The sequence below is a fragment of the Mauremys mutica genome, chromosome 4 (genome assembly GCF_020497125.1).
Source record: "Mauremys mutica isolate MM-2020 ecotype Southern chromosome 4, ASM2049712v1, whole genome shotgun sequence".
NCBI classification, from domain to species: domain Eukaryota; kingdom Metazoa; phylum Chordata; order Testudines; family Geoemydidae; genus Mauremys; species Mauremys mutica.
This window is the reverse complement of record NC_059075.1, coordinates 132,298,171-132,321,274: the sequence shown is the minus strand read 5'-3', so window position 1 is coordinate 132,321,274 and position 23,104 is coordinate 132,298,171. Positions and strand designations below refer to the sequence as shown.

Genomic DNA, 23,104 nt, shown 5'->3' with positions numbered 1-23,104 from the left:
GGAGGAACCTCCCCCCTCTTCCCTCTCTCCCCTGCTCCGGAGACAGAGATGCCTGGATTCAAACGCCTTGAATCTCTACACACAGGGAAGCAGCCCACTTCCCCCTCCCCTTCCCCTGAATTTCCCCAAGGGAAGGAATTAACCAAGTCCAAAGAAAAGAAAGAATTTATTAAGAGAACAAAAGAAAATACAGAATCTCTATGAATCCAAGCTGGGCACTCATAGGGTATAACCTTGCTAAGTTCTGGAGAGAATCCTCTCTCTTTCTCAGTACAACCAGTACAAACAGAATTAAGAATAATCAATAACAAACACACAGAATTGCAAACATAGGATTATTAGATAAGGACACAAAGTATCTTTCTAATACTCACTATCTTGACTAGAAGAAATTAGTTCAGAAAGGTGGAACTTGTAGGGACTTGATTAACTCGTCTGGTCTCTTGAACTCCAAACGGCCAAAGACCAAGACCCCCCCAAACAGAGAGAAAAAGTTCCCTCCTAGGAGTTTCAAAATCTCTTCCCTGATTGGTCCTCCGGTCAGGTGCCCACCAGTACTATGCTTTAACCCTTTACTAACTATTCATGACAGCAGGGCAGATAACCCCCTGCCTCCAAGTATCCCTCCACACAGAGCCCTGCCCCCAGCCTCTCCTCCTCGCCTACCTTTGACAGGTCTTGGGCTCTCGAAGGAGAGACCCTCCCCTAGGACGTGGCTTTGGAGAAGCAGGCAGTGGAGAGGGTGGGCCCAGGGAGAGCTCCCTGCCGCTGCAGCGCTGTGCCCAGTGGGACATTCTTCTGCTGTCGCAGCATCTGTTTACGGCTGCTCCCTTCCCACAGCCTGGCTTTTTCTCAGTTATATACACAAAGCTCACCGCCACGCTGCCCCCTCCCCTGCCAAGCCCACGGCAGGGGGCAGGCAGGGCGCTGGGCAGGCTAATAGCCCTCTAGCCCCTTCCATCCACTGATCTCCAATCACTTGGCAGACTAATGAACTAAGCCTGACAATACTCCCTCTGCCCCCCCTCCCCCTGGGAGGGAGCCAACTGATCCATTTCTGACAACTGGGGAAACTGAGGCCCACAATACATGACCCTGGACAAGTCACTTCCATTCGAAGTCAGTGGCAGAGACAGGGATCAAACCCAGGGGTTTGCTGCTAGCCCTTTGCTCCCACCACAAGGAATCAAATTCCTCTGAGTCTCAGGCATGGAGAGAAATACAATATTGTCTCTCTCACACACACACGGTCCCATCCCCCTGCACCACTGGGTCTCTCTTGGGGTATATGAGCCAGTCTCATGGACCTTGGCCTCATCTGATCCCAGCTCGTTCCTCTCCACCACCAGGGCGAGACCCTCCCCTGTAGCTCCTGCCATGCAGCCTGTGACCTCCCTGTTTCCCTCTTTCGCCTCAGTGGTCCACCTGGTTTCAAAGCTCAGCTGAAAACTCCACCTTACACCCTTGCCTCTAACATCTCTCATCCCAGCTAGTGTTCATTACAGGGGAGGGTGAGCTAGGGGATCAAGTGCTCGACTGAGACTCAGGAGACCTGGGCAAGTCCCTTCCCTTCTCTGGGCCTGTTTCCCCAGATGTAAAACTTACCTATAAATTTCTACTGGAGGCAAAGTCAGGGTCCCGTTATGATAGGTGCAGTATAGTCAGTGCCAGCCCCTGCCCCAAGGAACTTGCAATGTAAAATATACAATTGCCCGGCCTCACAGGACTGACGTGAATCTTCGTTCACTGAGGCACTTTCCAATCTTCCCACAGAAGACGCTGGAGCAGGCCAAGGTATTGTCCTTTTCTGTGGCCATGCGTTTGGTGCAATACCATTCTATGGCACTGTATCAAGATGAGGGGGCTCCAGGCAGCAGGCGGGTGGGGAGAGCTCAGGCAGGGTAATGCCACCTGGGCTACTCCTCTACCTCCTTGGGCTCTCCTCCCACCGCACCCAATAGCCTCTCAGTGCTGTTCTGCTTGCTACCAAGAATGACGGCCCAGTGGCTCTGCCAGCGATCGTCTCTGGCCTTGGGTGAATCCCTTCATCTCTGCACCTCATTTCCCCTGTCTGACACACCTACCTCCCAAGGGCCCCGAGGATGCATTCGTGCTTGGAGCGTGCTCTGAGGAGGTCAAGGATTAAGCATTTGTGAAGATGCTGTTTCTTGTCTCCCAGTCAGGCCAGGCTGCTCCAGGAAGCTGATCTCCCAGCAGGCGCGCACTCCCTGGAATGTGCTTTCCCTGCTCCCAGCCGTTAAAGAAGCCCCTTGTTTATAAGCTGCGTTGCCGCCTTGTAAACACTGCGCGCTTGCAATGCTTTCGGCTCCTTCCAGCCGTTTGCCAGCAGAGCTCAAAGCCCTTCAAGAAAGAGCTACCCCTGGTACGTGGAAGGGGAGAGTGGGTAAAGCTCCACACCTGGGAAGGTGAGGCACTGCTGCCGGGTCGGGGGGAGACGTGGTACTGACCCAGCATGGAAATGGTAAAGGAAGCCCCCTGCTGTCTCCAGAAAACTTGATGTTTGTCTCTCAAGGATTTCATTAGCACAAGTCAAGATGTTTATACGGCAGCTATCTCCATAGTAACCCCATATCTTCTCCCCAGCATTGCACCACCACTGCCCCCAATCTACAGGCCTAGCGCACCCTCCCACCCCGTTTTCCCCCATTCCCTGCCACAACAGGCCCCCGATTTCCTTTCCCCCAGCACTGCATCACCCTCCCTGTGACCCCCGCTCTCTTGCCAGCAGCATAATGCAGCTGCCCCTACTGATCAAATCGCATTGCAGCCCATAAAGCAGCTTGTTCCCTTAATAAGATTAAAGCTGCAGTCGGGCGATGGCCTTAGGAGCTAAAGATGAGCAGCTGCCCCCAGGCAGGAGAAACCCCCATGCAGTCTCAGAGCAGATACAGCCCTAGAGCACACAGTCACTCATACCTCCCAGCCCAAGGGGAGTAGTGACTCTGCATTTTCTGAGACTTGCTACTGAAATCCTAAAGTGGTAACACTCAACCCTCCTGGTGCTGCTGCAGGGGGAGGAACAGCCAAAGGCTCCCTGGATGAGCAGCCAAGAAGTACGCAGAAAAATCGCACAGTTTGGCGGTGTGTCCACACGGCAGGCTCAGCCCCCTCTTCCGGCTCCTCTCGAAATGCTCACAAGTTCTGGCTGCACCTCCTGATCTAGGCACGCCCCAGCCACGGCCTTGCAATGTCGTGGGATCTTCTCAGCTGGCCAAGACATCCATCCAGCACGGCAGGAGGAGGAAGCTGGACAGGGGGTGCTCTGCAGCTGTGGGGCCTGTGTCTGCTCCCTCGTATCATGCCTCCAGGCTGAGGTCCTCTGGGTGGCATCCACCAAGCCCCTAGATGCCTTTGAGCAGCAGTGGGCACTGCCTGGGGTTCCCTGCTCAGTGTCCCCTTCTGGTTCCCTGAGTTTTAACCTTTGGACCTCACTCATTCCTGTTTTCTCCTTCGTTGTCCCCAGTACTCAATTGCAGCCTGGACTGGGCAGTTCCTCCCTCTTTGGCTGAGGGGCCGGGCCTTTCGTTTTGGACACACCTAGACCCACCTGTCCCAGTCCTGCAAATAGTACCGTAGGCTTGGTGTGTTACTGCCAGACATGCGCACTCAGAACCCACACATGCACTGAACCCACGCTGGTGGGCTCGGCAGCGGAGTATGGGGCAGAGAGCGTGTTGAGCTCTGCCCACATCCCTACCTGCCCATTTTGCAATGGGGAGGCAGCAAAAGCACAGGTAGCTGGGCTCCCGTTTACACAGTCCTCCAACACCTATCCCACAATTCCCTGTACCTGTATCTTCTACCTACTCACTTCCCACGTGCTCTCCATGCCCCAGAAGCTGCCTGAAATTTGGATCAGGCTTCCAAAACAACCTCGATGCTCAGACCTGTATTAATGTTTCACAACATCCCCAAAGTTTTGGGGTCAGGTGGTTACGGCTTAAACTCCACACCCCACACCCAGAAAAGTAGAACTGCCAGAACATACTGAGTTCTCTTAGAGGCAGTAACCCCAGAAATGTTTAAGGCCCTACTTATAAAAAGACCTACTCTTATGCACCTGGGAATAGGCCCATTGACTTATTTGCAAGATCATGGCCTTGAAAAGGCCTGTTAACTCTTCCAGGATTGGATTGTCTGTACGGTCCCTAGCACACCTGGGCACTGGTCGTTGTTGGGGGCCACAGTAATACTAGTAATTAGTAATAAAAGCTTAGGAACAATAATAAGGGTTCATCACAATTAGAACTTATTAAACATTTTTTAGATGTTTGAGAGCTGAGCAGAGCTGTATGAGAGCTAAGTATAATTACTGTGGGTGGATTGAGATCTTGCCTGGACATTTTGCAAGGCGTAACTATCAAGTTTCACCCCCTTCTTTTCATACTCTAAAGCCTTTATTGAGAGCAAGATTTCTCCCCAACCCCCTCCCTGTTCTCTCTCTCTCTCTCTCATTTCTTTTGATTTTGGTGCCTTAGGGTCACGCCAGCTCTGCACTAATCCACTGTACAGTTCAGACAGCAAGTCAGCCCTAAGAAAGAAAATAAGCCCTTTTAATACAGCACTCCTTGGTCATCATCAAGCTTTTGGAGAAACTGGAGGCAAAGGCAGGAAACATCTGACAGATGCCAGATCATCCAGGGGTTAGGGCACTAGCGTGGGCACAGAATAGCAAGCAGGGGAAGGGTCTGAAGTTCAGGACTGAGCTGCATTAGACTAGTGGGTGAGAGGAAAGATGGCCTAGAGATTTGGAAGTCCTCGGTTCAAGTCCCCGCCTTACAACCAACTCCTGGCGACCTTAGGCAAGTCACTTAGCCTCTGTGTGCCTCAGCTCCCACCGTGTACAATGGAAATAGCCCAGCCCTCCCTCACAGGCATGTTTCAAGGATAAATACAAGAAAGATACTCAGACATTAGGGTGAGAGGAACCAAGTACCTGAGTTAGAGTCCCAAGATCTGCAATAGGCAGAAGCCAAGTCACAGGTGCAGTTAATAAGCAATAAAATGGAGCAGCATCACTCTTTATAAATACTTTCACACCTGTGTAGTGAGTTCTACCTGTAGCTCTCAGCATTTTCCAGTTGGCTTCTATGCATGGGCATTAAACATCCATCTTTAAAATCTAGTGCCTGGCTGTTTTAAAGCTCTTTCCAAAGGTTGGTCAATATCATTATCCCCATTTTAAAATGGAGAAATGGCAGTACAGAGAGCTCAAGTCAATTACTGAGGAGTCAGTAACAAAACTAGAGAACAGAACCCAGGAGTCCAGACCACCGATCTGGCTCCCTCTCTGCTGAATTCTGTCTTCTCTAATCCATTAGCAACACAATGAGATAGGTTAGACACAAAAGGTAAGATTTAGCCAAAAAAGGGTGTAGTACAATTTTATTTACATAAAAAACTTAAATATTCACTTCCTTAGAAGTTGCAACCAAAACAGTACATACTAGGGAAGGGCTTGTTTTCATGATCCAACGTGGAGGAAGAGCAACAAGTAAATAGATAATCAAAGAATTAGACAGAAATAGGAGGTCAGCTAAGGGTAACAACAACGACAGATACACCAGCGTGGCGAGATTAAACTGAAGGGTCAGGCTTTTCAAAGATAGAAAAGAGGGGACATGACCAAAATATATAAAATAGATGGTTTGGGGAAAGTAAATAGGACACCCTCCTATAGACTGTGGCTTTTTCTTCAATGTATAGTGCTGTGGAACTCATTGCTACTGGCAGCCACTTTGGGCCGATCAGAAATTTGCATGGATAACTGCCACAAACACAAGATAGGATACCCACTGAAGTGGTTCAGAGCTTCTCTCCTCCAGCTGAGAGTAGAGACAGCCTCCCTTCCATCCTCCCTCCCCTCCCCTCCCCCATCCACCCCACAGTGGCACTGCTGCCTCCAGCTGTTGCTTCCACAGGGCTCAGAGCAGCAAAGGGACCTGGCATGAGAGCCTGCTGCCCCACACACCCCAATACCACAGGGGTGCAGACACACCCCCATATTAGAGGGCAAGAGGCCAAACATCCACATACTTTAACCTATTAACTCTTGAACAAACCTATCGGGGGTGGGGGAAGGGAGGTGTTCTGTTCCATGCAGTTCATCCCCCAGAGACAGCACCTTTGCTATTAAGGTTGCTGGATCAGGTCTTACCCAAACCCTTCACATAAGCGGGCCCCCTAGTTGTGAGCAAGAAGCCAAAAGGGGAGAGCCCAGGTTAATGCACATCAGCTGTATTTTTAATTGTATGCCTGTTAAAGCAGATCTAAAGCAGACCGGTTTCAGAGTAGCAGCCGTGTTAGTCTGTATCTGCACATCTACCAACGTGATATATGCCATCATGTGCCAGCAATGCCCCTCTGCCATGTACATTGGCCAAACCGGACAGTCTCTACGCAAAAGAATAAATGGACACAAATCTGACATCAGGAATCATAACATTCAAAAACCAGTGGGAGAACACTTCAACCTTCCTAACCACTCAGTGACAGACTTGAAGGTGGCAATTTTGCAACAAAAAAACTTCAAAAACAGACTCCAAAGAGAGACTGCTGAACTTGAATTAATATGCAAACTAGATACCATTAACTGTGGTCTAAATAAAGACTGGGAATGGTTGGGTCATTACACCAATTGAATCTATTTCCCTATGTTAAGTTCTCCTCACACCTTCTATGGGCCATCTTAATTATCACTTCAAAAAGTTTTTTTTCCTCCTGCTAACGATAGCTCATCTCAATTGATTAGACTCTGCCTGTTGGTATGCATACTTCCACCTTTTCATGTTCTCTGTATGTATAAATATCTCCTGTCTGTGTGTTCCATTCTATGCATCCGAAGAAGTGAGCTTTAGCTCACGAAAGCTCATGCTACAATAAATTTGTTAGTCTTTAAGGTGCCACAAGTACTCCTGTTTTTTTTTTTCTAAAGCAGACCATGAACTCCCCAGTACCATGCTCCATCCATGAGCTGAGTTGCTGGCCCTGTCCCGCTGGAAAGGTCAAATGTTATTTTTTCAATCACCTAGAAGGTGCATCAGACACAAACCCTGCCCCCAACCTTATAACCTAGTAATCAGTGTGGCGTGGGCATGAAGGGGGCATTTGCTCTAGCTGCCTCTGAAGATTTACAAAGCCCAGCATTGAAATTAACAAGAGATGTTCCCCCTTGATCAGTACCAGCCCTGCTGGCTGGCTGAGACCTTATAGACTAAACCTCTGTACTCTGTTCTCTCAATGCCTTTGGTCTGGTAATAAAGATTTCCCTTTAAACCGTGCTTTAAATCTAAACATAACGAAGCCTGCACCAAATGAAAGCATTAAAGCACCCCATGCAGAGACACATTCCAGCTAAGCATCATTAACTGAGAGACAAAGTAATAACCTGATAGAAGACTTCCACAGGCTCCCTCAGACGTGAGCAGCAGCTGCTTTTTCTGGATTCTGGGCTTACACGCCTTGTGCGCCGCTGTGAGATCTACCACCCCCTTAACTGATGCAGCCTACTACAGCCACATCCTTCCCAGGCTCCCTCCAAAGCTTCCTTAACCTGCTTTCAAACAGAAAAACTGCGATGGTGGGGGATTATCCAGTCCTTTGCTTGCAAAGCATGCTGCTCAGATGACAGTGGCTGCTGATGCTGCAGGCATGATTGGTTAGATCTGTGTGGAGGGCATGGCTCAGCAACAAGCAAGAAACAAGCCAATGCACCTTACCGTGGCACCAACTTCCCCAGCTGGCAACTATCTATTAGCCATCACACCTTCAGCAACAGCACCCATAAAACAAGCAGCCAGGATATGAGAGAATTTTAGGATTAAGAAGGCTCCTAGCAAAGCCATAGGAAACGTACCCATTCTCTTTGCTCTTGCTTAGAATTTCAGTCCTGAACAAAATCTCAGCTCAAAACTTCATCAAAACATCTAAGCTCCACCTGATTTCACACAACTGCAGATGCTACACAATTCTGACACAAAACCTGAACCTGAGTTACAGGAGCATAAAGCATACCTGAGTGACTACTTGCCACTGAAAAGCAGCCACTGCCAGGGTGGAATAGGGCAGCTGTTTTAACAATTTGGAGCAGGAAGTGACCAATACTGTCCAAAACAAAGGGGGAATTGAGGTAGACTGAATGAACACCCAAATTCAAGCTTGGCCAGTATAATGGAGCTAAAACCTTTAACCCTTTGGTGCGAAGACGGGATCACCGGCCACAGTGACACAGCTGTAGTCCTATATCCTTTTGCTAGGCTACAACTAAAAAGCCCTACAGGAACAATAGGCAACGGCACACTACATTAACTGTGTCAAGGTGATGCCAGCCTTTTACTTTGCCTAAGGATAATCCCAAGTCACCATGGGAGACAGCTCACTGCTGCTATCGCCATGTTTTCTTTGAGCATGAAAAGCTCATAGGATGTTAGTGGCTCAGTTCGGGCCACTAGCTGCCCCACTGAAGCCACTAAAGGATTTCTGAAGCTATCACATAGCTCTTATTAGAAGGCATATTGTTTTGGCTCCAGGAGATTGGAGTAAATATTACTAAGCAGGAGCTGATGTCTGTCCTTTTAAAATAAAGGAATTACCTGTATATCAGCAGTAGAGAGCTGCAGAGCAGGTACCTCCTCCCTCCGTCAGCATGGTGCTGTACATCCTGCTCACTAACTCTTGTCAAGTTAGAGACACTCCTGAGAATGTTACCATACTACCTGGAAAGCTCAATCTCTCTTTTTTGCATGTTTGGCAAACAGTGATTCTCCCCCTGAAACCCAAAAAGTGAATAAGGCATTTTGTTCCCTTGATGGTGCCTCAGTACATTCTGGAAACGAAGGTGAAGATTTATTAGTGACCTGCTGAACAGAGAAAGCAGAGTACAGATCCCAGGAAAGGGGATGGCTCAGGGACTTAGTAATAGAACATGAAGACTTCACCTGTGGGTTTCTACTCACCTTGTTCCAAAGTACCAGGTTGGTAGGGATCAGGTTCTCAAAAACTAACTGTTGCTCAGTAGCCTGCAGAATTGTGCTAAGTCTAGTTTTAAGTAAACAGGTACCATTATAAAAGCCACTGAAAGTCTTGAGTAATTAATTCCATTGTTAGCAGTCTCAGCCAAGGTGAAAGAGTGAGTCCAAGTGACTTTTACCATCTGTACATGAGGTCTTCTCCAAAGTTCAAACAAACTGGCACAGCCAGCCGAGGGGAATCTTCTTTGACTAGCCTTTCTGGTCCTGTTCTCTGTGGATACACAGTGTAGGGCTACCTGCCATCTCTCTCTCTTGTACTGGGCTCATTAGAAAGGTAACATTGTTTCAAATCATCCACAGACATGGATTTTCTGCATGCTTTTTCCTTGGAACAAAGCAGGTGACAGGCCAGTGAAATTGGAGGTGCAGTTTTGAATTCAAATATATCCAGTGATCCCTAGTAACCCAGAAACCTGCTAAAAAGCATTTAAAGAGCAATGACACCCTGGGAGGATTTCAATGAAGCAGAAAATCTCTGCCGAGACTAGACAGTGTGGCTTGAAACTCCACTAACAGCAAGCATTGATTTTACTGTATTTAAACCTTATTTCTTTATCCTTTTAGAAGGAAGTACAGTAAAACAGCTTTCCAAGCATTTTTCTTTCTTCTATAACATTTGAGGTACCTCCCCATTTCACACAGGCACACTGACAAGTTTGCCACTCCCACTGAGTTTTCACTGGGAAGGGAACATAACCTGCTATGTATATTTCCATTAGAGGGACAGTCAAATGCATGTCTTTTCCAAGATGTTAGTTAGAAGTAGTTTCAGACCCTTCGCAAATTTGAGATTTTACAATTACACACTTTTAGGAAGTTTCTGTCAATCTTACTGTGACTTAGACCCGCAAGAGGAAACTGACTATACACATTGTCAAATATATGAAGTAAATCAACTGAAAAAGAGAAATATTTTCCCTTCTAATATCTTAAGAGTTTTGTCCTAAGTGTTATCGGAAGACAACAAAATTCAGGCAGATTTAATATTTCTCTTCATGGTGTCTCTATGAACCATACCATTAATTCAAACATGTGCCTACTTCTCAGTACTCTCAAGATAAAGGCCAGTTATGGGTCTATCCATGCTAAGGCTTTGCTGAGCTATAAAATACTACTCCTCTTTGGAGTTTTTGTTTTTTTTAAAAAAGCATACACTCTTGGTTGGATTTTAAAACTGATTGGGTGGCGGGGGGGGGGGTGCAGGGTTTATAAAATTCTGTGAAGACATCATATTCTAAGAAGGGCTTAAAAAGGGTTTCATCGAAGAAATCTTTCCATGTTGAAGGCTTCTGACTAGCTGGTGAGAGCCTTCAGGATGGGAATCTGCTCAACTCATCTGGCTTTGCAGCTCATCTTTATGAGAAGCCTCCCTGCTGATCCCTGTCATTTAACTGTGGCTGCTCCTCATTTAACTTTAGGTACTCTCTCAGTGGCATAAGGGCTGCTCTAACACAGTAGTTCTCAACCTTTCCAGACTACTGTACCCCTTTCAGGAGGCTGATTTGTCTTGAGTACCCCCAAGTTTCACCTCACTTAAAAACTACTTGCTTACAAAGTCAGACAAAAATAGAAAAGTGTCACAGCAGACTAGTACAGAAAAATTGCTTACTCTGATTTTTACCATATAATTATAAAATAAATTGATTGGAATATAAATATTGTACTATACACTGAAATGAAAGTACATAGAGCCATATAAACAAGTCATTGTCTGTATGAAACTTTAGTTTGTATTGACTTGGCTAGTGCATTTCATGTAACCTGTCATAACACTAAGCAAATAGCTAGAGGGGGGTATGTGCATCCCTGGGGTGAGAATCACTGCTCTAAAATGCTGAATCACAAGCAGCTCCAATAAAGGTTAAGTTACAAACAAGTACGCAGGAGGTGACTGACAATGGCAAGGTACAGCAGAGGTCTCAGTCTAATAGAATGAGACAGCTACTCAAAAGGATTGGGAGCAAGAGTCCTAACACGACTGAAAACTCTGTGGATGAGGAGAGACAGACGCAGAGTGACTGGGTGCTCTGAAAGATTTATTACTACCAGTTTAGTAGAGGCGCTGTGGTTTCCCCATGGTGCTCTTGATGTACAACATGCACATTCTGACAGTTCTTCAGCAAGAACACCAGGAAGTCGATGGCCAGGTGAAAGTTGTAGACTAGCTCATCTTTAGTCATTTTTACATGGCCAACAGCCACTGCCAGACAAAGCACCTGGGGCAGGGAGAAGGACAATGTCATCATTCAGCTCCACTGATACAGACTTTATAGTACAGTCAGTTTAAAGACAACCATACAATAGCTTAAGTAGATTCAGTCATCAAAATATGTACATAATTAGATTAAAGGGCTGGTTTAAATCTTTGGAATCCATCTGTAGGCTGCAATTGAGTCTTCCCATAAATCTTTTTTTAAAAGATAAAATGTTATACTACAGGGTTTACAATTCCCCAATTACAACAATTCCTCCACAGCCTGGAAATGCTTTATGGAATTCCAAAGTTTCCAGAGTTTGATACTTGAAGACTCCATTAAATGCACCATTTGTGAAATTTAGATCTGAACAGCTTTACATTCGACCAAGCTCAACCTAATTTTTTCAGTTCCTTTATCAAAAAACCAGACATAACTTTGCCACTGGCTTCCACATGCTGTAACGAAACATGTATGCTAAAAAACTGGGTGCAATCTTTGCTGATGATTAAACTAGTCAGCTAATTATACAGTACTTTTTATTAGAAGATCTCAAAGTACTTTAAAAAAGGTTGTAAGTATGATTATTCTTGTTTTGTAGATCAGAAACTTGAGGCAGAAGTTAAGTGACTTGCTCTACACCACAAGATCAATGACAGACCAGGGAAGAGAACTGAAATTTATCAATACCCAGTCCAATACACTCTCCTCCCTACACTATGCAATAAAATTTTTAAAGATAAATCTCTCCTCCCCAACCAACAGGTTCCACAAAATCACCAATCCATGCTGCACAGAATATTTGTTTTACAATAATCTGTTTTGTTTATATTTTTCATATTAGAAAAATCATTAGGATCATATTATTTCTGCTTTTTTGCATCTCAGCCACCAAGCTTTGCTTTTCCTTCTGTAAACACTACACCCTGGGTACCAAATTTGCTCAAATCTATGATATATAGCCAGATTACAGACTGAAGAAAAGTTTAAAATGGAAATAATAGATCAATACTGCAGTGCCAGGAATTCAGTAGCTCAAGCTGTTTAGTGAAAGATTGATATGTTCAAAGACTACCACTTTTGCTCTTGGTTCATTCAAGTTGTTTTTAAATCAAGTGGCCAATTAAGCTTGATGGGAAATACTCAGTCAAGCAATATTTGCTGAGTCAGGTTTTGACCATCATGCTGCCAGACATGAAGATTAAGCATTTGAATTAGGGCTGTGTTCATTTAAAACTCTGGTTCCATCCTCTATATTAACTTTCTTGAAAGTTAAACTTTTAAAGCAAATATAAGAAAGCACTACTTGAAACTCACTGTTTCACCTGTAAGACTGTGAAGTTCATTTGCACAGTATTAAGCATAAAGCTTCAGCTACTACATACATCAGTCTATATAATACAAACCTATTATCCTAATTCCTGGCTAACTGAAGCTTGACCACTTGATCCTCCCTAACTGCAGGAGCCAATCATGCCAGGTGCTGCGCATGTCCTTAATTCCCACTGACTTCAGTGAGCATCAAGAGCCCTCAGCATTTTCCAAGTTCAGGCCCCTTAACTTGCATCTGTAGTTTAAAACAAATTTAAATTCCCTCCATCCTCAGGTTAGCATCTGAATGCTTTGTGTTCCCTAAACACACAAACTGAGATTGACAGGATATTTTCCACTAGCAGCCTCCTTAACAACACTGGAGGAAAACTGCAGTCCAGCCCTGACAGTGCAAATCCATGTATAATGGCAGGCAGCCAATAACTTCATTACAGTCCTGACTCCCATCACATGCTGTGTAACTGACTTCTGGGGTTTTGCATTTATTGTTTACCTTTTTCATTTGAAATCTGATGATAGACTGGACTTCATTGACCTTGGCCACCATGTTTTCATTGTGAGCAAAGAGGGAGGGGAACTTGGCAGCTTTGTTCAGACCCTGACCCAAGGTGAGAGGAATCTGTTTGATCAGGGACTCTGAAGCCAGAAAGCCACTGTACTTCTTAGCTATGGAGAAAAAAAAAAAGAGATTAATGCATAGAACATTGCAGTTCTGCCCACATCTATTTTAATACAGGGTTTGATTTACACCTCACTTAGAGAAACTTGCAAACTGTTGTGAGCACTTAATGGTTCTTAGCAACAAAGGCTCTTTGTATATTTACAGGTTTCAAAGTAGCAGCCGTGTTAGTCTGTATCCGCAAAAAGAACAGGAAGACTTGTGGCACCTTAGAGATTAACAAATTTATTTGAGCATAAGCTTTCGTGGGCTACAGCCCACTTCATCGGACACATGGAATGGAAAATATAGCGAGGAGAGAGAGACACATACAGAGAGCATGAAAAGGTGGGAGTTGCCCGACCATCTTAATTAATTAGCCTCTTAGAGTTGGTTGGGCAACTCCCACCTTTTCATGCTCTCTGTATGTGTATCTCTCTCCTCGCTATATGTTCCATTCCATGCGTCCGATGAAGTGGGCTGTAGCCCACGAAAGCTTATGCTCAAATAAATTTGTTAATCTCTAAGGTGCCACAAGTCTTCCTGTTCTTTTTGTGTATATTTACAGACTTCAGAGAATCTCGCATTAGGTAACACGTTATACTTGGAGAGAAGCCTAGGCTGAACAAGTGTAATCGCCCCTCACTACTGATCTGGCATGTTTCTTAAACACAGATAATCCCAACACCAACAAAACAGTTTCTGGAAGAAGCTAGGGAAATTTCCTCCTTTCCTTACCCCTCCCAACACACATCAGCATCAACCTGATGGTGGGGGTGAGAGATAAGGGTTCTGTTCATTACAATAAGAGCTCTGTGCATTCATTGGAACAGATTATACTTTGTTGTTTGCAGTGTTGTAACCATGTGGGTCCCAGGATATGGGAGAGGTATTATCTTTTATTGGACCAACTTCTGCTGATGAAAGACACAAGCTTTTGAGCTCCACAGGCCCAGACCTGAAGACTCTGTGGAGCTCAAAAACTTGTCTTTTACCAACAGAAGTTGGTCCAATAAGAGAGAGATACACAGGGTGGGTGAGGTACTATTAGCCATTGAGGGCTGTTGCTGAGGTCTTATCCACACTGGGATTTAGCAATGCTAGGAGTTCACTGTGATGCAGAACTCAAGCAAACCAAATCTGTTTTAAGTGCTTTGCAAAAGCATCACCGGTCAAGCTAACTAGTCACATTGCCCAGCAGCATGGCATAATAAACCATACCCTTGCAATTCAATTGCTTACTGCCCAGTCAGACAAGTTGCTGACTTGAAATTGCCAAGTAGGTAAATTTCTCCTCTAGCACTGCTCAGCCACTTGCACCCCAAAAATCTCTTTGGTACCCCATACTGGAGCTGAGGGAAGCAACTGCTACAAGATTGAATTTCCAAGGAATCTCAGTAAACAGGGTAGCTCTCTCTTTCAGTGCCAGTGCACCTAGGATTTACATTTTAGCAGCTTTTCCTCAATGGTGGGATATACACCATGACTTAATGTTAAAGAAATAATTCATCTTCATTACAAAAGTAATTGAGAAAGCTATGTTTTCTTGTTTAGAGAACCACATTTTAGATCTAGGATCCTTGGACAAGTCCTTTTAAACAATTCCTCACTAGCAATATAGTGAGTAGGGGTCAATTACTCCTACAGGAATTTTCTGCAATGGTCATGTTGGATACTGTAGTATGTATGCAAAGTCTGACACCTTCAGGAGATATAATCTTCCCTTGTGGCAAGTTTCTATCGCATTTTAGCAGTAGCATTTGTCCCCCATCTCTTGGAGTTTATACCAGCCCACTGTCTGCATTACATTACCTGGTATTTCCAGGTAACCTCTATCCACACAAATTACAGGCATATTGGCAGCATAGTTCTACTCACCTTTTTCACTATCTTCTTGTTCTTGAGTTTCTTCAGAGCCTTGATGTCCACATGAGGGATATTTGACTGCTTTGGCCTCATCAGTGTCACTGGACCCCCAGCATGCAGAGTGAGAATTTAGGGCACAGGAAGGACTTGAGCCTGTCAGGAAGGGAAGATGACACCCCCACACTGTCCTTCTGCACTGTCAGCACCACACACCTTGAGGGAGCAGGCAGAGCTACAGCCCAGAAACCTTACAACAATCACCTGTGAATCTTTATCCACCTGCCTCTAATCTGGCTTCTCCAACTGGTCAGAGGGATCAGCACAGGAGCCTCACCACATCTCCGCTCACATTTTAAGACCCAGGATAGGGGTCTGTCCAGCCATACCACTTGGAGACGGGGTGTGTGTGTGTGTGTATGAACTACCCAGGCAATTCAGCACTGCACCCTCCTGCTATTGTATCAAGCAGTCAATGTGTTGCCAACCACATGTACATTCAAAGTGCCTGGAGGGAGAAGGTTGCAGGCCAAAGGCTGGGTGGAATCAGAGAGGTGCCAAGCCTGACTGTGCCAGAAATGTTTGTCCTTCTGTGGGTCATAGTTTTTCAGGCTGATCAGCAGCTCCACAGTTTCCGCAAACCTGAAGAACAGAACAAACAAAAGAAGCTTCAAGTAACTGCAGATCCACCCAAAGTTAGAATTTAAGAACCCAGTAAAACAAGAGGAATATCAATATGCATAGGAAAAGCAGTGATGATAGTTAGCAGAGCATGGATACTCTGCCACAAATCCTATTCTCTCTTCACCAGAGATTTCCAGTCATGGAGTTGGCATTTGGGGAAAGGCACTACCCACAACACATAGGAGAGTTCTTACTTGCGTGGTTTCACTTGAGTCCCTTGCAGGATCTACAGCACTGCATTGTACAGGGTGTCATGGGAAACTTACTGCTGGGGATTTGAAAGACAAAGAGCAGATCAGAAACTTGAAAGGATCAACTGAATTAATCACTCTGGACAGGATGCAACTCCAGGTACATTAGCACCTAAAACCTCCTTTAATCCCACCAACCAGGGTAGCCCGTTAGCCTGCAGCATTCTGGGGGAATTAAACATTAAAGAATACAACAGGGGCTAGTGCAGCAGTAATAAAAATGGAAGTGACAGCAACAATGGTGAATTGTAAATTAGATCCTTTGTTCTTTTATCTTCAATAATCTCAGGGGCTCAGAGCACAGGGAATCCCTGTTTTTCAATACAGTAACAATTTCTCTTTTCAGCCCATTTCATTCCACAGCCCCAGTGATGCTGAAGCCACAAAACCCAAATGAGAAAAGCAGCCACAGTGACGGTTTCTTCCTCAAAGAGTTTATACAATATAGCTGGGTTCACAAAAGAACTAGCTAAATTCATGGAGGGCAGGTCCAGCAATGGCTATTAGCCAAAACAGTCAGGGACACAACCCCATGTTCTGCATGTCGCTAAGCCTCTGTCAGGAGCTGGGACTAGAATCATAGGGCTGAAGGGACCTTGAGAGGTCACCTAGTCCAGTCCCCTGCACTCTTGGCAGGATTAGTTATCTAGACCATTCCTGAGAGGTGTTTGTCTAACCTGCTCTTAAAAATCTCCAATGATGGAGATTCCGCAACCTCCCGAGGCAATTTATTCCAGTGCTTAACCACCCTGACAGTTAAGAAGTTTCTCCTAATATCGAACCTAAAGCATCCTTCCTGCAATTTAAGCCCATTGCTTCTTGTCCTATCCTCAGAGGTTAAGAACAATTTTTCTTCCTCCTCCTAACAACCTTTTATATACTTGAAAACTTATGACCCCTCTCAGTCATCTCTTTTCCAGACTAAACAAACCCAATTTTTTCAATCTTCCCTCACAGGTCATTTTTTCTAGACCTTTAATCGTTTTTATTACACTTCTATGGACTGTCTCCAATTGGTCCACATCTTTTCTGAAATGTAGCACCCGGAACTGGACACAATACTCTACTTGAGGCCTAATCAATGCAGAGTAGTGAGGAAGAATCACTTCTTGTGTCTTGCTTACAACACTCCTGCTAATACATCCCAGAAGGATGTTTGCTTTTCTTGCAACAGTACTACACCGTTGACTCATTTAGCTTATGGTCCACTATGACCCCCAGATCCCTTTCTGCAGCACTCCTTCCTAGGCAGTCAGTGCCCATTTTGTGTGTGCGCGCAAGTGACTGTTCCTTCCTAAGTGGAGAACTTTGCATTTGCCCTTATTGAATTTCAGCCTATTGACATCAGACCATTTCTCCAGTTTGTCCAGATCATTTTGAATTTTTAATCCCATCTACCAAAGCACTTGCACCCCCTTCCAGCTTGGTATCGTCCGCAAACGTTATACGTGCTGTCTACACCAGTCTCTACATCACTGAGGAAGGTGCTGAAGCCAAACGGCCCCAGAACAGCTCCCAGGGGAGGCCCGGCCCTGCGCGTGGCCGGCTCAGCCCCCAGCGGAGCCAATTTCCCGGGGGGCCGCGATTAATGCGGGAGCCGGGCCCGCCGCCAGGCGGCACCGAATCCAACCTTCAGCCCCCCCGTCGGGCCGCCCGCCTGAGGTAGCCGCAGGGGTGGGCTTTACTACACGCTCCTAACAAATAGGGGCCTGCTCTCGCGAGGGTTGGGCGTTGTGCTCTCGCGAGTGTTGGGCGTTGGCGCCCATGGGATGCCATTTTGGTAGAGGCGGAGGGAAATAGAAAATGGCTTTGTATGGGCGCCATCTTGAGCGAGGCAGAGCGTGCACCGCCCCCACCCCAGGGCAGATTGATGGGCAGGGCAGCCGCGCGCAGTGATTTCCTTCCCTACACGCTGCTGGATGTTCTGATAGCGGGAGACCCGGGAGTCCACGTGCCAAGCGCTGGAGGGGGCTAGACCAGGTGCTGAGAGCCATTGGACCAAACTAGCACCCCCTGGTTCCAGCGCCAGGCCAAGCTCAGCAGAAGCAGAGCAGTGCGTGTGCAGCCCTGCGGGGCGCTTTCATACCGGCTGAGGATTTAGCAAGTTGGGAAGCTGGCTGGATGCTTGGCTTTGAAGCCCAGGCTGCTTTGTCAGAGCCAGCAAAAAAAATATCTGTGGGCCAGGGTACACAGCCTGCTGGGATTTCCCAGAATGCTTGGGGTGTGGGGTCCACCCTGCCTGCCCAAACTCACCCTGCACTGTGCATACCGAGAGCCTGGCATAGCATCGCCTTGTGGCAACGTCCTCGCTGAAGTCATGGTGCTAGAGGAGGACAGGGATGCTTATTAACTACCCTGAGATCTTTGATGGAAGAGATCCCATAGACTATAAAGCCAGAGCGGTGCTAAGTACATAGAGAGACGTCTCCCAGATGAGACATGACAAGCAAGACTTTACATCTCACTCTTAAGCACTTCCTTATTTCAACAAACGATTAAAATGCTCTAACTAGAAGCACGTTGCCTTAGACAAAACAGCCTAACAACTCTCATAAAGACAAACAGTAGCAGCAGTGGGGGGAGATTGGTAGTTTTAAAGTTGAACCACAATAGTGTGATGAGTGTTACCGAGTGACTTGTGACAGGTAACCTGGTTCCCATCTGTCAGACACCGACAGCTTCTGTCAAGTCTGAAGACATGCAGCCTAAACATTAGGTGCCGTGTTCAATAATGGGATGTATTTCCAAGCTATCACTTTGTGTGCTAATGCTAGAGGATTACGTGTTCATATATTCCTAAATCCCGATAATAGTGAGTTAAGGTGAATGGCAACAACTTGTAAACAAGTTTTAACTATGGGTTAATAGCCTACATTAATATAGGATTCAACATTTCCCCTACCAGCGGTTGTGATGGCACACCTACCTGAAACTGTTCTAGGATATTGCCAGCAGGGAATCCTGAAGCTGGGACTTTTCAAGGGAATATAAACAGAGTTTCAAATGTGTTTTGTTTTTTAAATAGCCACACTCTTTTCATGCTTGAGGTTTCAAACGGTCGGACTTAGAAGCACTGCAGTATAATTTAAAGGCCAAAACTATCTTATGTGCTCAGGAGTCACAAGCAAAGTGGTTCCTTACGCATGTATGATTTGACAAGTTACTCAGATGCAAAACTAGCTGCAACAAGGCACGTTAGACTAGAGGAACATCAGGACTGCCTAAAAACTTAGTAAAAGGATCAAATTCTCATCCATGACACTGCATGTGAGCGGTAAATGTTTTGCGCCTTCCTCAGCCTTGCCCCTCAACTCCAGTCCGTGGGGAACAGATGAGCAGCTTTGATCATTTAGCGCTAAGGGGTTTTACATTTATGACCCAGCAGGCATTTGCTTGGTCAGCTCTCTTCACTTTAAGTATAAATTAAATTTTGGGGCATTCCTGGGCTTAAAGGGATTAAGGAGGAAAGTCCTAGCAGTGGATTTCCCTAAATGCAATATGCACAACAGCTGATTAAATCAACATGGACAGTGCCACTGTCTCCCCCCACCCCCACCCAACAGGCTTGGTTTTAAAGCATAGAAAGGATATGAGTTCATGATCAGAACTCTCTTCCCTGAAAGCTAATTGCTAACCACCAACTCCACAGGGCCATCAGAAGGACACAATTATGTGACTTGTACAAGCTTAACTAATAAGATCCAGTTGTGATGAAGTGGCAATTTTCTGTAATATTTGTATGAATCCTATGTGAGCCTCAATTTCCATTATATGCTGCATTGTTATTCAGCAGGTGGAAAAGGCCTGTTTGCGCTCGAGGCTGGCTAAGAGATACAGGTATGAATGGCACCTGGCTTTCTGAGGCCAGGTCTACACTAGCAAATTAGATCGACATAACTACGTCTCTCAGGGTGTGAAAAATCCACTCATACCCCGAGCGGCATAGTTCAGCCAATCTCAGCCCCCACATAGGCAGCTCTAGGTTTACAGAAGAATTCTTCTGTCAAGCCAGCTACCGCCTGTTGGGGAGGCAGAGGACCTACACTGATGGGGGACGCCCTCCCTTTGGCATAGGTAGTGTCAGCACTGTTGTGTTTTAAGTGTAGACGAGCCCTGAAACTAAATGGGTCATTGGAAAAAGACTGGCTGAGGCAGACCCCGTATCAGTGGAGAAGCCATAAAGACAAAGGCAAATCCAGTCCTGGGGACATTCACACCTAACACCCTGTCATAAATAGTTAGTTAAGGGTTAAGTTTCCACCTGTAAAGGGTTAACACATAGTACCTGGTGAACACCTGACCTGAGGACCAATCAGGGAAGAGAATTTAAAATTCCTAGGAGGGAACTTTTTCTCTCTGTTTTTGTATGTGTTGTTTTTAGCCGTTTGGAATTACAAGGGTCCAGATGTTTAATCAAGTCTTCTACAAGTTTCCATCTTCCTGAACTAATTCTTCTAGTCAAGATAGTGAGTATTAGAAAGGTACTTTGTGTCCTCATCTAATAATCCTATGTTTGCAATTCTGTGTGTTTGTTATTGATTATTCTTAATTCTGCCTGTATTGTTTGTACTGAGAAGGAGAGAGGATTCTCTCCAGAATTTAGCAAGGTTATACCCTATGAGTGTCCAGCTTGGACTCATAGAGATTCTGTATTTTCTTGTTTTTCTTTTAATAAATTATTTCTATAAAGATTTGATTAAATCCCTCTACTGTGGATACAGGGGGAGGGGGCTAAGAAACTCTCTCTCGGTGGTGAGACAAGCTTATCTCCGGGCAGAGAGGGGAGGGGGGAGGTTTCTCTCTCTGTGAGTTGATCTGTATTTCCCCAGGGAACGTCTCTGGAAAGAGGAGGGGGGGAAAACAGGGGTGTCTCGGCCCACGTGAATCGACCGAGTGGTGGCAGCAAAAAGGAGACCTACCCTTGGATTTAGGGTGGGGGGATACATGCAGGTCCCCACATTGGAACCCAACAGCTCCAAGTGGGGGTGAGACCTATGACACACCCAAGGACACAGAGAGAGATGGAGTTCCCCACTGTGACGCTAGGGAACACCCTAGACCCCCATGTATCCAATGCAAAATTTGTCTTGTCCGGTGTCTTTGGCAGGCTCATGAGGCACTGAGCATGGCTGTTATAGTAATTGTTACAGTGATGTTATAGTGAGGTTATAGGTGTCACGGAGTGTGGGGGAGCCCGGCCCTGCACCCCTCTTCCTGGGACTCACAGCGACTCTCAGCCAGCCAGTAAAACCGAAGGTTTATTGGACAACATGAACACAGGATACAGCAGAGCTCGGGTTCAGCGCCAGGACCCCTCAATCTGGCCCTTCTGGGTGTTCAGGGTGTCTGGAATCCAGCATGGGTTCCCCTGTAAACCCACCACCCAGCTCCTAAACCGAAACTGACTCCATTCAACCCTTCCCTTTGTCTAGCCCCAGCCAGAGGTGACGACCTCCCCTCCCCCAGGCCAGGTTCATGTTACAGCTGAATACCTGGCTCTCACCTATCAACCACACAAACAGTCCCTACTCCATCACAATAGGTTATAATTTAATGTACATAGTTATGAGGATGAAAATGTATCCTCATGGCTTAAAGCAAGCCCAGGCAAAAACTCTCCAAGAACAGAGAGGCAGTTCACACCTCCTCAGGGCATGGATGGGACAAACCTAGCCCAGTCTGACAGGAACAATGGACACTGGCTTAGGCAGCAACAAAATAATCTGTTAGATCCTAGAGGGACTCACCCCGCACACACACACACACACACACACACCTTCCTTTAGGCAGTTTGGGACTGCGATGAGGTAATGCTCACCTGACTCTGAAGGTGGGGACAAAGCCAAGAGGAAAGAAAGGCCATGATAAAAGGGAAAGGCATTTTGCCATGCTCGCTCTCTTCCACCTACATCTACAGACACCACCACCACCACCAAGCGACTGAAACGCTGATCAGAGGGGAGAGCCTGGCAGAAAAGTAACCAGCCAGTCTGTGGTGAGAAGCAGCTATGTTTTTAAGGCCATTGAAAGTGTTAAGATCAGCTTAGAATGCATTTTGCTTTTATTTCATTTGACCAAATCTGACTTGTGCTTTGATGCATAATAATTTAAAATCGATCTTTATAGTTAATAAATCTGTTTGTTTATTCTACCTGAAGCAGTGTGTTTGGTATGCAGAGTGTCAGAGGCTCCCCTTGGGATAATAAGCCTGGTACATATCAATGTCTTTGTTAAATCGATTAATTTATATAAGCTGCAGCATCCAGTGGGCATAACTGGACAGTGCAAGACGGAGGTTCCTAGGGTTGTGTCTGGGACCAGAGATATTGGCTAGTGTCATTCGCTTGCAAGTAGCTGGGAGCAGCTGACATGCCAGAGGCTGTGCATGAATGGCCCAGGGGTGGGGGCTCTCACAGCAGAGCAGGGTAAGGCTGGCTCCCAGAGTCAAGGATTAGTGTGGCCTAGCAGATCACCGGGCCAGATAACACCAGAGGGGAATGTCACACCCACCTCTCAGCAGGGAAGCTGGGCAACATTCCCCAGCACCAGAACAAAAGAATTGGCTGCTGAATGGATTGGGGCTCTCACCTGGAGTCTGACCAAGGAGGTCGGACTGAGAGACACATAGAGCTTGAACACGGGGCTCACTGCAGCAGGGCTGGGCGCTGGGCTAAGCAGAATGGGCGATGCTTTGACCGTCATGTCTCTATGCTAACCTAAGGCCTTCCTGTGCTGTGTCCCAGTTGACTAATAAACCCGACTTTTGACAATGCTGTCCGAGCATCACTGCAAATGCTTGCTGAGGTGCATTAATCTCTGAAGAGTGTACAAATCTCCATCAGGAGTCTCTCTCTCTCTCTCTCTCTCTGGTGGACTCGCCGAACAGAGCTTGTGGTGTGAAGCAGGCGTGCTGAAGGCCTAGAGGTCCAGTCTAAGGGGGTGGAGAAGAGCCATGGGTTACCCTGGAGGAAGAATGGGATCCTAGGAGGGTCAAGCACAGTGAAGGCCTCCTAGAGATTGTTCCAAAGCTGGGAGCATAGCACCGATTTTGTGGACCCGTGACACAAGTAT

At 46.2% G+C, this 23,104-nt stretch overlaps 1 protein-coding gene and 1 long non-coding RNA gene across 2 annotated transcripts in view; both read right to left on the bottom strand.

Annotated features, from left to right (window-relative positions):
* The window catches only part of LOC123369064 (60S ribosomal protein L10a-like), a 35,984-nt gene extending 20,499 nt beyond the window's left edge, over nt 1-15,485 (bottom strand). Inside the window, exons 1-5 of the mRNA XM_045014431.1 lie at nt 15,461-15,485; nt 15,385-15,404; nt 15,114-15,297; nt 13,071-13,243; nt 11,097-11,266 (exon numbers count right to left, since the gene is read on the bottom strand). Of these exons, the coding sequence (XP_044870366.1) occupies nt 11,097-11,266; nt 13,071-13,243; nt 15,114-15,297; nt 15,385-15,404; nt 15,461-15,485 (572 nt within the window). The remainder of the gene's footprint in view (nt 1-11,096; nt 11,267-13,070; nt 13,244-15,113; nt 15,298-15,384; nt 15,405-15,460) is intronic.
* Nucleotides 15,486-15,499: 14 nt separating this feature from the next.
* On the bottom strand, nt 15,500-17,557 carry LOC123368030. Its single transcript, XR_006578668.1, has 3 exons — nt 17,432-17,557; nt 15,977-16,050; nt 15,500-15,740 (listed from the first exon to the last, which is right to left on the bottom strand). It is a non-coding gene; the product is annotated as an uncharacterized LOC123368030 (long non-coding RNA).
* Nucleotides 17,558-23,104: the final 5,547 nt, after the last annotated feature.